This window comes from Perna viridis, chromosome 2 (genome assembly GCF_037379345.1).
Source record: "Perna viridis isolate PV_CMFRI_1.1 ecotype Kerala chromosome 2, ASM3737934v1, whole genome shotgun sequence".
NCBI classification, from domain to species: Eukaryota; Metazoa; Mollusca; class Bivalvia; order Mytilida; family Mytilidae; genus Perna; species Perna viridis.
The window spans coordinates 48,235,361-48,250,381 of record NC_142446.1 but is presented as its reverse complement, the minus strand read 5'-3'; the positions used below and the strand labels follow the sequence as shown (position 1 = coordinate 48,250,381).

At 32.2% G+C, this 15,021-nt stretch overlaps 1 protein-coding gene across 1 annotated transcript; it reads right to left on the bottom strand.

Moving 5' to 3' along the window:
* Positions 1-988: 988 nt before the first annotated feature.
* Positions 989-13,022, bottom strand: LOC148625486 (zinc metalloproteinase nas-4-like). Its single transcript, XM_088569077.1, has 12 exons — positions 12,899-13,022; positions 12,144-12,162; positions 10,895-10,927; positions 9,945-9,979; positions 8,498-8,582; positions 6,744-6,882; positions 6,194-6,369; positions 4,778-5,002; positions 4,273-4,305; positions 3,611-3,763; positions 1,510-1,757; positions 989-1,104 (listed from the first exon to the last, which is right to left on the bottom strand). The coding sequence occupies exons 1-12, from the start codon at positions 12,965-12,967 to the stop codon at positions 1,018-1,020; spliced, it is 1,302 nt and encodes a 433-aa protein (XP_088425203.1). The 5' UTR covers positions 12,968-13,022; the 3' UTR covers positions 989-1,017.
* Positions 13,023-15,021: the final 1,999 nt, after the last annotated feature.

Here is a 15,021-nt window from a genome sequence, read left to right as displayed (position 1 = left end):
ATACGCTTTAACAAATAATTTTTGTCAAAGGTTGTCTTGATGCAATTTGCTTTTATTGGTGGAATATTTAAGTTGTGGAAGCATGTGACCAAAACCTCGTGCAAAAAAAAGTGTAATGAAATCAAGTTGGAAATCAAGTTTGCCAATTTGACAGAATTCACATATTTTTGCTCCACTTTGCACTAGAGTTCCTATGCCATGTTTTGATGAATCGCAAAATTGATTTTGTTGGCAAAGTAAGCACACATTTTACTAAGTAATCAAGAAATGTTTCTAATTTTTGAACAAGTTAAACGAAATAACTAGTTAACACTCATAAACCGCGATTAACTTAATTTCATACGATTGATAGTTCAAATTCGTATAATGAACTCACCACGTAATTTTGTTGAAATTATTTGAATCGTGGAGTGCGGACCATTCGACGTTAATGACGACAAAGATTCAAAATAACTTGGTTTGCTCAAAGAGAACCAACCAATCAGAAAGCATATTAAAAAACCTAAGTTATTCTGCAATATCCATACTGATCTTCATTTATTTTTAGGTCAAATTTTATATAAAGCGAACCATAGACCTGTTTACTAAGTTTAAAGGTCTATGACCGAACAAAGCGCTTTGTTTTAATTTTGGTCATGATTGTGTAAAATATCGAATTTAGATCAGTTTTATTCTTCAAAAATAAGGTTTCTCGTTCGTTGTTTTTTCTTTTTCTTTTTTTTTTTTGAAAATTGTGATATCCTGTCTTGAATGCTGGTAATGTCATGTATAAATACATTTCAGACATTATAAATTTATTCTTTCTAATTTAATTTATTTGTTGTATTAACTCTTAACAACAAACAGCAAAAGAAAATCATCAATATGTGTAAAGAGCCTTATTTTTATCATACAAATATCCGTTGCATTTATTACTGTTTTAACTTTCATAAACTTGCAAAACACACGTTTAACTTCTGTTACATCAAGCATGTAAGAATTACTAGTATTTACTTTATTTTACTTTTATTTACTTTTTTAAGCGCAATGACCGTGATAAATTTTGACGTCGTCAATTGCAACCATGCTACGATCTCCGCTCCCTATATCTGCTTCGAACACAAGCTGTAAAATATTCAAGTAACATTTGTCAAAACATACTCAAATACAGAATGAGAATCTTTAAAAAAATAAGTGAAGAAAAGAACATTTTAAAGAAGCCTGGATCCATTCTGTCTTATTTTTTTTTTCTATGCATGAGGTTATTTAAGTTTGTAATGTTTTCTTATTTGTTGCTCTTTCCCACTTTGATTACAAACAAAAGCAAGTTAAGCTTTCCCTTCATGAAACTAATGACCATTAATTGCCATTATGTTTCGGATTGTCCTTTACCTAATTGATTAGTGACAGTTCACTCTCTCCATCAGTTCAATAAATCGGAGTTTAACAACCTTTAAATAGTCGTGCCATCAGCCATGAAAAAGTACCTATAAGTTAATCAGTCCGTGTCATTGTTTTACTCATACTTACAAACCATGGTATTGGTACATTCATGTTAATTCTCTGAGTAGTCCATTGGTTTGGTTGGTCACCATCCCATCGTTTGATAACATGGTTAACTCTACCTGGAACTTCTGCTTTGACCAAGAACGACTTGCTCTGAGATCCATGGGCGAAGTAGCTAAACTGAATACAATTAACTCCTTTGGGCAACTGAACTGTTTGAATTCTTGTCTTACTGTTGTGATGATGACGAGCATCGGCAAGAAGGTAGTGCCCTACAATTATATTCATTTTGTTTCCGACCATTAATAAAACGTAGAAAATATAAATACTAATGTTTGAGAATTTTTGGGTTGATGTTAGATCTATTCCGAAAAAATCGCTGATCTAATTTGTGCTCCTTGAACTTGCTGCCCAAAAATAAGTGTGTGTATTACAGTTTCATTTAATTTCTTGGTGTCAATTTAAGCTGGAAGTGAGAAAATGATAGCTTATTGCGTAATTTTGATTTGTGGTCATTGAGTCAATAAAATCGGGAAAAAATCGACTATTTGTCTGCATTTCCGGAAAAAAACAATAGCAAGGGAACCAAGCAGAAATCAATATATATTCCAATGATACAGACTTGAAAGGGAAAACAGACACACACAACAAGAACAAAATATCACCTACAAAGGAAGAAAAGAAAATGAGCAACCGGAACTTAAAACTGGGAGCATATACCAGGTATACCGGCATGGTAAGCGTCCTCTGCTTTTTTTTTTTTTTAGAAAAACCCACCGAGTTGCACATAAAATGTCACGTGGGGAAAAGTGTCACGTCGGGGAAAGACGAAATGGAAAAGGAAAATCATCACCATAGAAACGCTGTCTTGCTGAAGGTTAAACAGTTTAATATTGGGGGATAAAGTGTTTCACAGCACTAACAATTATGACAGAAATTATTTCAATTGATTACAAGTGATCTAATGATACATTCGGACTACAATTTACTTTTTTCATTTCCCTGATTACGAGAAAAATTATCGAAACTTTTTTTCAGTCAATTTGCTTTCCAGATAACTATTGTCCTCCATTTTGGTTGTTCAAACATTTACAAATTTGTGGATGTCAATCGTAATATTTGATAATAACTTAATTTGATTCGTAACAGGATTTCTGCTTTGTTTTCGTGCGCGGAACAAGTTCAGCAGACTCTTTAAAGCTAGGCGTTCTTCGGCACTCGTGATAATATTTTTGTTATTCACTCTTTTCAATTAATTATCCTATTATTATCTGGAGTGAAATCCATTAGAAATTAAATTATATGTAACGATTTTAATTTTTGAATATTTTATACGAAATAACCTGGCTTGGGCTATGCGATTTTTTAATGTTTATACCGGAAACATATAGAAAAATTGGATACTCGTTCAGTGTTAAGTGCTAGAATCTGTTGGAATCAGGCAAAATTGAAGAAAAAAAACATGGATTACGCTCGGAAAAAAACATACGTGTTTGACAATGTGGGCACTTAGTTTATTGTCCTTTGAAGATAGCTTGACAGTCCAGTTGCCTTAGAAGTGTCAAAGGATGCGGGAAAGCGAGTCCAAAGTTAAAATTTAAATTGAATGATAAGGAAAACGTGAATTCATCTCCCTTGGTGATTAAATTGCAATGCATTTCATATAATTTATAGTTTTTATACCTATAGACACTTAAAATAAATGAATGCCATTCCTGCATATCAGATAACATTTTAAATCAGATTTCATGGACAGACCTGTGTGGTTTTTTTCGACCATGATTCACTCACTGTCTGATACTTGCAGAGAATATACTTTAATTTGTTACTACCAATACAAACTCATTCCTTAATTCTTCGTCAAGAAACCAGTAATTGTTGTTAAAACTCAATTGAATCTTATTTGTAAATAAGGATCTTAAAATAAAAAATATGTAAGATTTGCATTAAGTGGTAAGACACATTATGTTCTGAGGTTTTGTTTCTATGAATTGGAAAACGTAAGTACCTGCTCCTGTTGTATAGTCTGCTAATGGTCCAGAACCACTGACACCAGTTGTATAGTCTGCTAATGGTCCAGAACCACTGACACCAGTTGTATAGTCTGCTAATGGTCCAGAACCACTGACACCAGTTGTATAGTCTGCTAATGGTCCAGAACCACTGACACCAGTTCCTCCCGTTTTTAGTGTCCAGTCAAACTGGTCATCATGCAACTGCTTAAGGTTACACTTTCCACTTGTGATTCCATGCTCAAAATCACAATTGACTAAATATGCTACCCAAAAAAGTAAAATTTTCATTTGTTTTGCTTTTGTTTTTGTGGGGTTTTTTTGTTTGTTTGTTTGTTTGTTTTTGTTTTGTTTTGTTTTGTTTTGTTCGTTTGTTTCTGTTTTTCTTTGTTGTTATTTGTGAAAGAATTTTGGTTTGATGTGTATTTATGTTTGTAAATTTGTTTGTTGTTTTGCATTTCATGAGTTCAAACTGCACAAATTCGACTGATAAACGCAATTTTAAAATGTTGGAACACTCCATCAAATCAAGCTTATTCGAAAAGGAATGACAGTTTTCGATGATGAAATAAAAATGTGATAAAACATTCGATCCCTTAGAAGCAAGGATTACTAAGAACAAACGTCGGAGGAGGAGCACTTATGAACTCGCTTGAAGAATTTAAACCTGAGATAGACTGAATTAAAACACTATATTTTGACCATCACTTTGGTTTTCATTTACGTGAATTAATATATTAAACGTTTTCAAGTGGAATGTTAAATAGAAGCTTACTTGGTTCTTGTGCTGCAATGATGTGGCTCGTATCTGAAACATTTTCGTAATAATAAGACAATTTAAATTTTGTTTGCATTATAAAAATATATGTTTGCAATTGTGCACCATATGTTATAGCGAAGAAAGTAAGGAATATAAGCTACAAAGTGGTTTTCATGTTGATTAGTAAAATTAATTTGATTGTTTGTATTACTAAATGATTAAATAACAGTTTTAAATGAAAATCAGGAATTCCATTCATGTCAAAAACCCACCAAATTCACTTTTATTTCTAATTCAGAAACACTTACAGACAACAAAATCAGTCTTCGTTCGTCATTTGTTGTTGCATTTTTTAAATAAAATTTGCATAGACTGTGTATGAAATTAGCATTAAATGGAAGCAAGACTTATCGTTTCTGATATGGTTGGTTTCAGTGGAAGTTTATTGTGTTGTATATATATTAAATGTTTTGAAATTGTTTTGAACCGTATAAGTATATTTATCCTTTGACTACTCTACCTGATCCACAATTATATAGTTTCTGTATCATCTTCACATCCCCAATAGACAGAGCTAATCTCTGGCCCATGATACCATTAGGTTCTATTTTAGGGATGATTGTTGGCTTTGATTTGTCCTTGGCGAATGAATAAGGTCCGTAGTGCATGATTGAACCGAAGTTATACGGCATTCCATATGTTGTTGAGTCATGAGTTGTATGCATTTTAAAATCCTTTTGCTGTGCTAAAACATTAATCAAAGAACGGTACAACTATTTTTCTGTAGGCGTTATTGTGTAGAGAACGGACCATTGACGACATCATTGTTTGTATATCTGAAGTTTTGAACGATTTTACAGCAATTTATACTTCATTTGGCTATATTACTATATTTTTGCTTGTATGTGAATATAGTGTATCTATCTACACCATGAAAACTGATTTGATAACTGTAACTGACGTGTCATTGTTTCCCTTTCCTCTTTCGTCTTCCCTGGACTTGACTATTTATGAGCAACTCGGTGTGTGTGTTTCTAAAAAAAACATAAGACGCTTACCCTACCGCTGCACCTGGTCCATGATCCCAGTTTTTAGTGAAGTCCGAGTTGCTCATCTACTTTTGTTACTTTATATATATATTGTTTTAGTTATTTTATGTTCTTTGTTGTCTGTGTCTGTTTTCCATGTCTGGTCTTTGTCCCTTGATTACATTCTTTCGATTTCCACTAGAACTTTGGTTCCCTTGATTACTCTTTGAAGGATCTTTTTTTTTTAATTTTGGAAAAAAGCTATGGTTTCACTTAGTGATTCAATATGCATATTAAAGGGTAATAACAAAATTACCAAATTGATAAATTTTAGGCCGTAGTCAAAACGAAACGCCAAAATGGGAAGTCGGTATAAAAAAATGGCAATGTCAAGATCAAAACCGGAAAGTTGAAAGCCGTCTTGCATTGTTACATGCATTTCCGATGGGAATGATGGGTTAAATTTTATTTTTTAGCGCTTAACCTCTCGCTTTCATTTAGTACTTTCCGGTATATTTCAATAATAGCGGGTATCACCATTACCATAAGTACAATTAAGGAGGTAGACCTAGGGTAAGTGACATAACCCTTACAAATCATTGGAACGTTTGTATTCAGCATTTTACATCAATGTCATGTAAGCATTAAAGTAACTTGGATTGATTTCATTCTGTGTCAAATGAAAGCTTGATAGGCTTTGGTGAAATAGAATATGATACAAATATATCCCTGATTTTATGAGTAATGTCCCTTACCCTCGGTCTACCTCCTTAAGAGGTAGAGAGTAGTAAACTGGTTTATATATAAGTTGTGTAAACCTTATCAATATACCAAAATGAACTGACAGACTGACATTGTAGGTGAAAGGTTGTATTATATTGTTTTTTTTTAGTTTAAATATGAATTACCAGCAGGAACATTGTCTAAATTGATCGTTACATATCTATCTCTGTCATATCTGTTTTGTTCGTGCCAAAATCCCAGAACGTGTAACATTTCATGCATTGCAGTTCCTTTCCTTTCACATCCATGCCCTAGTGATACTGTTCCTTTCCCAGAGTGATGTCCGACCGGAGAATGGCACCTTTAAAACAAACATAGATAAGATATTACTGAGTGTACATCGATCGCTATGTAACTCCGCCTATTAGTATTGGTATTATAGTTTGTATTTTCCCTTTTTTTGCATGATGACATACATTGTATATATAACAACGAATACGGTAATTTAACAAACTTTGTTCAGCCCCAAAATATTCATCAAAATGAAAGAAAAATATCTGTTTTTTGTCTTTGTTTGTTTGCTTTTTCTGTAAATTGTTTAATCGTTTGCTACTAAATGTACATGTTTTCGATATTTCAGATATAAGCATTGAAAAAAACAAAGAAATACACCTTATTGATATATAAGTTACTTGATATGTAATACATCTGTCAAACCATAAGGTTTTGTCTCACCCTGTGTGTGGTTCGATACGAATGTAGTCATGGTGTGAGCTGGTTTTTGGCACAAATTTCACACATGTTTTTCCATGAACTTTTGTATCGGTTTCAATTTCTTGCATTGCTTCTATGTATGTATTACGAATGTCGTTGGCTTAAAACAAGTAAATTATTAAACTATATTTTACAGCTCCATTACTACTCTGCTGATACAAAGCACAAAAGCACGGTATATTTACATAGCAATATACCTTACACTAAGCAGACAAAAGACATTCAGCAACCTGTTTATTGAAAAGAATTAGAAAATATTATTTGTTTGCTTTAAGCAATATATACCACTCGGTGTTAAGTATTTTTTTATAGAGTGTTCTTTTTACACACATTATACCGTTTAAGGCCGTTTTATATTTAATGAATTGATATTTTTAAATACTTTTCTTAATTTGATTTATATGAAATGACATCAAAAAGAGACATCAGAGAGGAAATCAAAACCAGGAAGTGAAATAGGATAGGGTATGTCTTAAGAAGAGGGCCACATAACATCCCTAGAGTTTCAGGGACTCCAGCTGGAAAAAGGAATCTTGGGAGACGTAAACAACGATGGCGACGCACAGGGGAGGGTGGGGTGAAAGAGATAAGGATGTCATGCCTAGATGTACAGAAGAAGCACATGGCAGAAAGTTATGCAGACAGCTGGTGGAGGTCCTAATTAAATACTTTTCATGATGACAAATCTAAATCTCTTGGCTGCAAATCAAAATGCAGGACAACTAATCAAATTTGTATTATAAAGTAACGGCCCGGGTCTCAGCTTAGTTTTCATGAATGGTGGTTCACAACACTGACCAGTTTATGGCTACCCAAGACAACAAAGCTTCTAAAGTATTCCAGTCAAAGTTTCCAAGTATCATAGAAATACCGTTGTTTTTCCGATACCATGAATAAATCATCTTAATAAAAAAATCAACAAAAAAAAACATAAATTTTCTTGAAATTGAAACAAAATTCATAAGAAAATATGTTATTGTTCGTTCAGACAAAACTTCAGAAATCATCTTCTTTGTTTGTAAAAGCCATTCAATTGGTTTGATCATATCATTTAGCATTTGGAAGTTTACGCAGCAATCCTAAATATATAGTTACAACTTTTTATATAACAGAATCATAAATATGTTTTCCCCAAAGATGTACAAGGGGGACGAGTAGATAGCCCATCTAATCAATTTGCCAAATATATATAAATAGTGTATTTTGGTGCGTAAATGCATTCATTACGATATGTATTAAAGTTTTTTCAAGATTGGTTACTTAATGTTACAAAAAATATCCAGCTTTATTTGCACCGCTTGTTCAACTCTATTTGCCCTCTTTTTCTACACACTATCGTGCTGATGTCATCCAAAAAGGTACTTGAAAATAGGGAAGGCATGTTTTCAGTCGCCACTCTCTTCTCATTAACATGTATCGATTATCCGTTTTTAATTCAATAGCATAGCGTCATGGAAGGTTTTGTAAAAAAAAAAGCAGGAACTGCTCGGAGCACCTCGGTTATCCGGCAGGTTGAGGTGGACTCGTTTTACGTTATAGTTCCTGTACGGCTTGGTGTTCGCGGCAATGTTTAACCAGCGAATTTCTCCCGTTTTTACTTTCGGTTTTGCCACTTTTTCTTCAATACTCAAAGAAGTAAAATTAACTTATTGATTTAATAAGACACACGGATACTGAATACTGATTAAGCCACAAGACTATCGTTATTAACTTACTATATTGGGAGGAGATTTCATACGGAACAATTCCGTTCGGCCATGTAGCTGTTCTATAGTACCGAGTGTTGATAGCCAATCTCGTCTGAAATATTATAATCTCGTGTCATATTTTATTAAATTACAAGCCTTCTGCTTTGATGAAAACTTAATTGTGTCCATCATCTCAAATTTTGTAATGTGACTGCAACTCTTCTCTGATGATTTACTGAATGAATTATATGGAATGGCTGTTTATATTTTTTGTCTTATTTCAAATTACTTCGATGCCCGTGGTGCACTTGAAAGTAACATGCGAACACGTGATTGGGGTTGTTTCTCCATATACAGATTAAATCATAGTCATTCCTAAAAGAGCTTATCTCTGGGAATACAACAATTAACAACAATTTGTGTATGTTCATCCCGCTCCTTCGGACAAGAAGCATATATTACTCAATAGTTAATGCCTCGAAAAAAGTTTTAAAAATATTCCCACAGTATTATTATTCATATACATAATAAATGTATAGTCATTCCTGAAAGTGCTTGTCGCTGGAATACAATGTAAACATTTAAAATGTGAAATGAGTTGTAGGACATTTGGAAAAACCATTTGCGAAACAAAAAATCGATATCCGTTTTTAAATCTTAAATTGTAAATTAACTGCTACTTGTCGCCATTTCGTTTTGTTAGTTTTCACCAGAAAGAAACTTTATGTTAACAACAATTTGTGTATGTTAATCCCGCTCCTTCGGAAAAAAGCATATATTACTCAATAGTTAATGCCGCGAAAAAAAGTTTAAAAAATATTCCAACAGTATTATTATTCATAGCCTGCCAAACGTATTCAAACATAATCCCTATGACACAGTGGAAGTAATGTCGTTATCTATTAGTTAAGTGTAAGTGTTTGTAAGAATCAGGCAAAATGGAAAATCAGAATCATGCATGTCAAAACCCTACCGATATGACAATGTAACATCACTCAATGACACTTTCTCTATTTGAAAAGACCGTTATTTGATCTCTGCATCACCGGCTTTGCTCTGAATTTTTTCAATAGAATCTAAGAAAAATGAAGTTTTTGATAGAGTTATCCGCCCTTGAAAAGTTAATTTTCAGCGCATTTCAATGAAATTGCAACTCAATGGTCCAGCATGATATGGAAAATCTAGTCTGTTTTCCTTGATTCTGAGGGTGCAAATAGTCAAATTACACTATCAAAAAGGATGGGTTTTTTTATACCATGTTTCACCCACTGCCTGATTCTTACAGGGACTGACACTTAACAGCTATCCATTCAGATGAACAAAATCACATAAAAACATGTATACATTTATATATCTGCTTAACGTCACATCATATTATTTGTCTTGATATTAACACTTTTTAATAGCGTTTTGTAGGTTTGACTTGATTTATTAGTGATGTAACAACTAAATTGTAAATCTAACGTAATCTTACTTCAGGGTCAAGATCTATATCTCCTTCAAAATATCCTAAAACAAAGACATATCAATATAAAGATCATTTATCATCGAATTCTACAATCTAAACGTAAATTATTAAGGAACCTTCATACGCGTTGTCAAATCTTTTTGACGTAATACTGTATTATTCATGTAAAACAGTCTCGATTTCAATCGAAATAACGATTTGTTTTTAATAATACGAATTAGCTTTTAAGATATACCATGAATATATGCATACAGTCGATAATACATATATATGTAAAACCCAAACTAGACAATCTTAAAAAATCTTAATGAATAACATTTGAATATGTTCTATTATTATTTGTTAATATGTAGTAAGGGTTGATTTGTACATATTATGATTAAGTACCATATAGAAAATATGAAATTCCGACCATATCCAGATTTATGGTAGAGGTGATCCACGATGTAGAAAAAATTCACCAAACAAAAAATGTCGAGTTTTTTTGTGAATATATGCTATTTTTTATAGTGTATTCATATCTGTAATTTTTTTTAGAAAACCAAAAATTTATCTCCAACTTAAAACAACAAAATCAAGAATGATCAATCTTGCAAAATGACAATGCCATACACAATCTATAAATTTGCAACAACCAAATGCCAAACTACGACCAGTAATGTGGTATGTAAAGTTTCTAAATCAGAAATAAAAACAGTTGATCGGTTTTTGACATGACTGAATCACCTCCTGTCTGATTTTTTTAAATATAATGACTAGTACTCTTAGAGTAATCTTGAAATAAAGATTCCATATCTATGATGCCTTGCAATCTAGTGAAGAGAGTTCCTGTCATATATGTTTCAGATTTTAATTATGCTTGGAAAATTCATTTTAATGAATATTTGTGTCAAAAACAATATGCTTAATCGGATTGTCTTGCTTTTTTCTGTATTTAAACAATTGGTTGTACTCACCTTCATTCTCTTCTGGATTGTGCAGTGGATCATCTGAAATCAACAACAGATGATGATATATGTCATAGTTCGTTAGTTTTTACCTCTGTAAGAAATGTGTTACTTCCAATCATAAAGCATCTCGTCCAAGTAATTTTAGAGCAGATGGATATTAAATTGGGAAATTCTACCAACGTAATTATTCTTTTAGGTAGAAAACATGTCAGAGGGTGTCCATGCAAAAACCAGGCAGTGATTGACTTATGACAAATTTTGTTTTAATTTTTTTTTCATCTATTTCATTACATTGGAAGCACAAAAAATCATTGAAAAGAAAATAACTCTAATTTTGTGCAAAATTAGTATTGGACATATATATATAAAATAAACATTTATTTCGAAAAAAAAAATTCTGCAGGATAAAATTAAGCATCTGCTATCCATAATATAGGAACTGCCTGATTTCTAAATGAATAGACTCTTAATATTTTAATTACAGCAAACAATGAACAAAAAAATTAAGCACATTAAAGAAGGGAAAAGTATAACACTAAAATTATCAAGTGTCTTTTACTGCTTCATGACCTTATTGGAATGTGGTCGCAGTGAAATACAAAACTTTAGATGTACCAACCCTTTGCAGAAGCTCATAATTTAATGTGATTAGAATTATAGATTTTCTTTTCGTAAGGTTTTAGACCTAGAATAAGGCGCATAACTATTAAAATCAGGTATATGTTTTTAACATAATCAATTTCACCAAAGCCTATCAAGGATTGATTTGAAATAGAATGAAATCAATCCAAGTTACTTTGATGCTGTCAAGAGATTTATGTAAAATGTTTCACATTAACGTACCGATGATTTGGAATTTCTTTTAGCCTAGGTCTACCGCCTAATTTTTTTTTTCACTCGAAACGGTAAAATTGAAATTTTCAACATGCGAGCTATAGCTTTATGGTAAAATCTTGACTTGCCATAGAGAGCGGAGACATATTTTAAATCAAGAATAGACTGAAGGAGAATTTGTTTCTCCCATGATATATGTAGAAAACTGTAAAATGTTGGGAAAAAATCTCACAGAAATTAATCATCTCCCGGTGTTTAAAAAAGTTCCCTGCATTTTCAATCACCGGCTAAGATAATGAGAAAACTTTACAAATAAAGATGTGTTCTTCTTTGGACTAGAATTGATTCTTCATTGTGGCAACAACTGCAAAAAAGTTATCGTATGACTGACTTGATCATAATCGCTTAATGTTATAATTACCAAGAAGTTCCACTTCAATCTGGAGGAAAGGAAAAGACGAAATATTTATTGACATGTTATATATGACCATTGTGTTTTTTTAATCATGAAGTTACTTGTATTTTCTGACCAAATCAAAAATGTTTAAGCATAAATCTTATACTTGTATTTATATCTGACCACTGATACTTGGATTTCTTTTAATTGCAAGCTAACATAAATAAGAAAGTATTTCAAGAAAAATATTACATCGAAAAGCATTTTTTTTCAAGTAAGACAATATCAATTCAGCTTTTTATCGATAGTGCTAATCTTGGAATCAAGAAAAATATTTCCACTTTCCACCAGTGTTATTTAGTCATAGTGATGTGTTACGGGTTCAAATAAAATCGCCTTGATTAAAGATAGTTGTAAAAAATGACTTTCGTTAAAGCAATATGCCCAATACAAAAAAAAACAGAAGCAAACTATCAATAATAAATGTATGTTTAAACAATAAAATAAGAAGATGTCTCTAAGAACCTGGCTCGAAATTTATGCCAATTTTTTTTCTAGAATGAAAACAGTTGGTCTTATATACCCAAACACATACTAAGAACTGAATTAAATTCCAAAAAGACAAAAAAACAAAAATAAATCGCACTCATAATATCATACTACGTCATCGTTTTTCGGCGATGATAGTTGTTTTGGTCAGATTGCGTTTCTAGTCGCTTCAAAATCAAAGACCTGGAAATGTCTACCTGGAAATTTCAGATGAAACTTGCATACGTTACCTTCACCAGCGGTGTAGCGTGAATAGAGACATAAAAAACAAGTCCCAAAACAAGAAACAAGGAACACATCTTACAAGGAAAGGACTTTGATCTAATGTGAAATGGTCTTATCAGAAAGCCATGTGAACTATCATCTAGGTTCGTGACATTTCAGCAGGCTAAAGTTTTCCCCGATGCGTAAGAAATCGCTGATAATGTCAAATTTGAAGGGCGGAAGTGCATTGAGGTCTAAGAAATTATCTGACAGGAGTGACTTTGTGCAGGATTTTAACCAGAAATATGGGTATTGAATCCTGTATTTAATACGTAGCTTTTATAATAAAACATTACTTTTCCATCCACAGTCTCCATAATTGAAATGCCCAAAAGTTTATTCCCCAATTTTTTTATTTTTTTTTTTTTTGATGGATCGAGAACACCCCCTTCCGAAAACACAATTCAAATGGACCTATACTCAAGAAGTAGCCCACACAATCTAGCAAACTCTTATCCTAAATCTAAACAATTTGCTACAGAAGATATTTAAGTTTTATTTATAGCATTATGACTCAAATAAATACAAAAAAATGTCAACAAAAAAACACAAAAAGGCATATCAAGTGTCCTTGGAAATGAGAGATAAGTCTGTAAAAATGGCTGAAATAGCAAAATTTTATAAAAGATCATAATTATGCCTTATCTTATAAATTAAATGTAGGGATATTAGAGACATTTTAAAATTAACCAGTGGATTATCTTTATCTGTTTTATGTGCTAATGTCTTTTATCAAACAACAACCTTGATTAAATATGTAGTAACTAGATAGTAAATCATGTGTCCTTTTTGGGGGGATAAAGAAGTTCAAGAATTCCAATTAGATGAAAATGATGAAGACGATATTCTATATATATCAATATCTTATAAAGGTGAACTTTACAAACATTTTGGTTGTTATTTCTGTAGATTATGAGGTATAAATACTAGTACATGAATCATGCAATCAAATCATTGCGTCGTTTTTTCTTCCACACCATACACACATTTTGCCTGATTCTTAGACAGAGAAATAATTGAAATGAGTTACATATCATGGTCAGTGTAACGTGAAAAAGTAAATAAGGTACAAAGAGCTACACTTAAGAATCATTCAATATTTGTAATTGTATATATGGAGAATGCTGTATTCATTTGAATTAAAGAGTAATCAAGGGAACCAAGATTCAGTAAAACATTTTTTGTTGCAATTTCTTTTAGTTCAAACTTTGGGCTGAGTGAAAGTCACACGACAAGGACAAAAGATACAAAATTCATAACTGAAATCTAACATATAATGTTCGTAATAACATTAAAAAACACCTAAAAGTCTAAACATCCTATGCTTTTTAGACACTTCAAGTTGGAGCCTTGTATAAACTCTCTGGTAAAAAAAAATGGCTAAGATGAGATATATTTCCTCATTGTGGCGATAGAACTCACGATGTGGACTGAAGATGAGAGATACTGTGCATTCTTGAAGATGCTAGTCAACGAAAACAATGACGACCCATACATCTAATAGGAACATTGTCTTAATGAAGAATTAATAGTTAAATTTCATTATGCACACCGAGAAAAGTATGGCACATTTATATTCTTGTCTCAATATATTAATCTAACTTAAAATGCATCAACGAGTAAAAAGAAAATGTCCGTAGGGAATGAAAAGTCATACAAGCAACTTGTGTTAGGGTTTTAGCGAGTTTTTCCAACAAACGAAACTCGCCAAGAGTATCAATCAAAATACCAAAAAGTCCTTACATAGCCGGAATTGATCGTAATAATCATTTATTATTATGGTTAATATAACACTATATGGACTATCAATTGGAATTAGAAACAGCAAGAAAAATAACATTTAGAATCTGAACAAATGGTTCCCTTTCAAAAATAAAATTCCCCATTATTGACACGAATGTGGTGGAAGGTTTTTAATATCGCTGGCTTTCTGTCCAGCAATTGGTCCAGTTTTCTGAATTTGATAAGGCATTCATGTTCTATTTATTTAACTATTTACCACTACTTCCCGGTGCATTCCTGATTATATAATAACTACATGTATAATCACCACCACCATGCAAAACTGCATGTATTCATGTCCATAGCG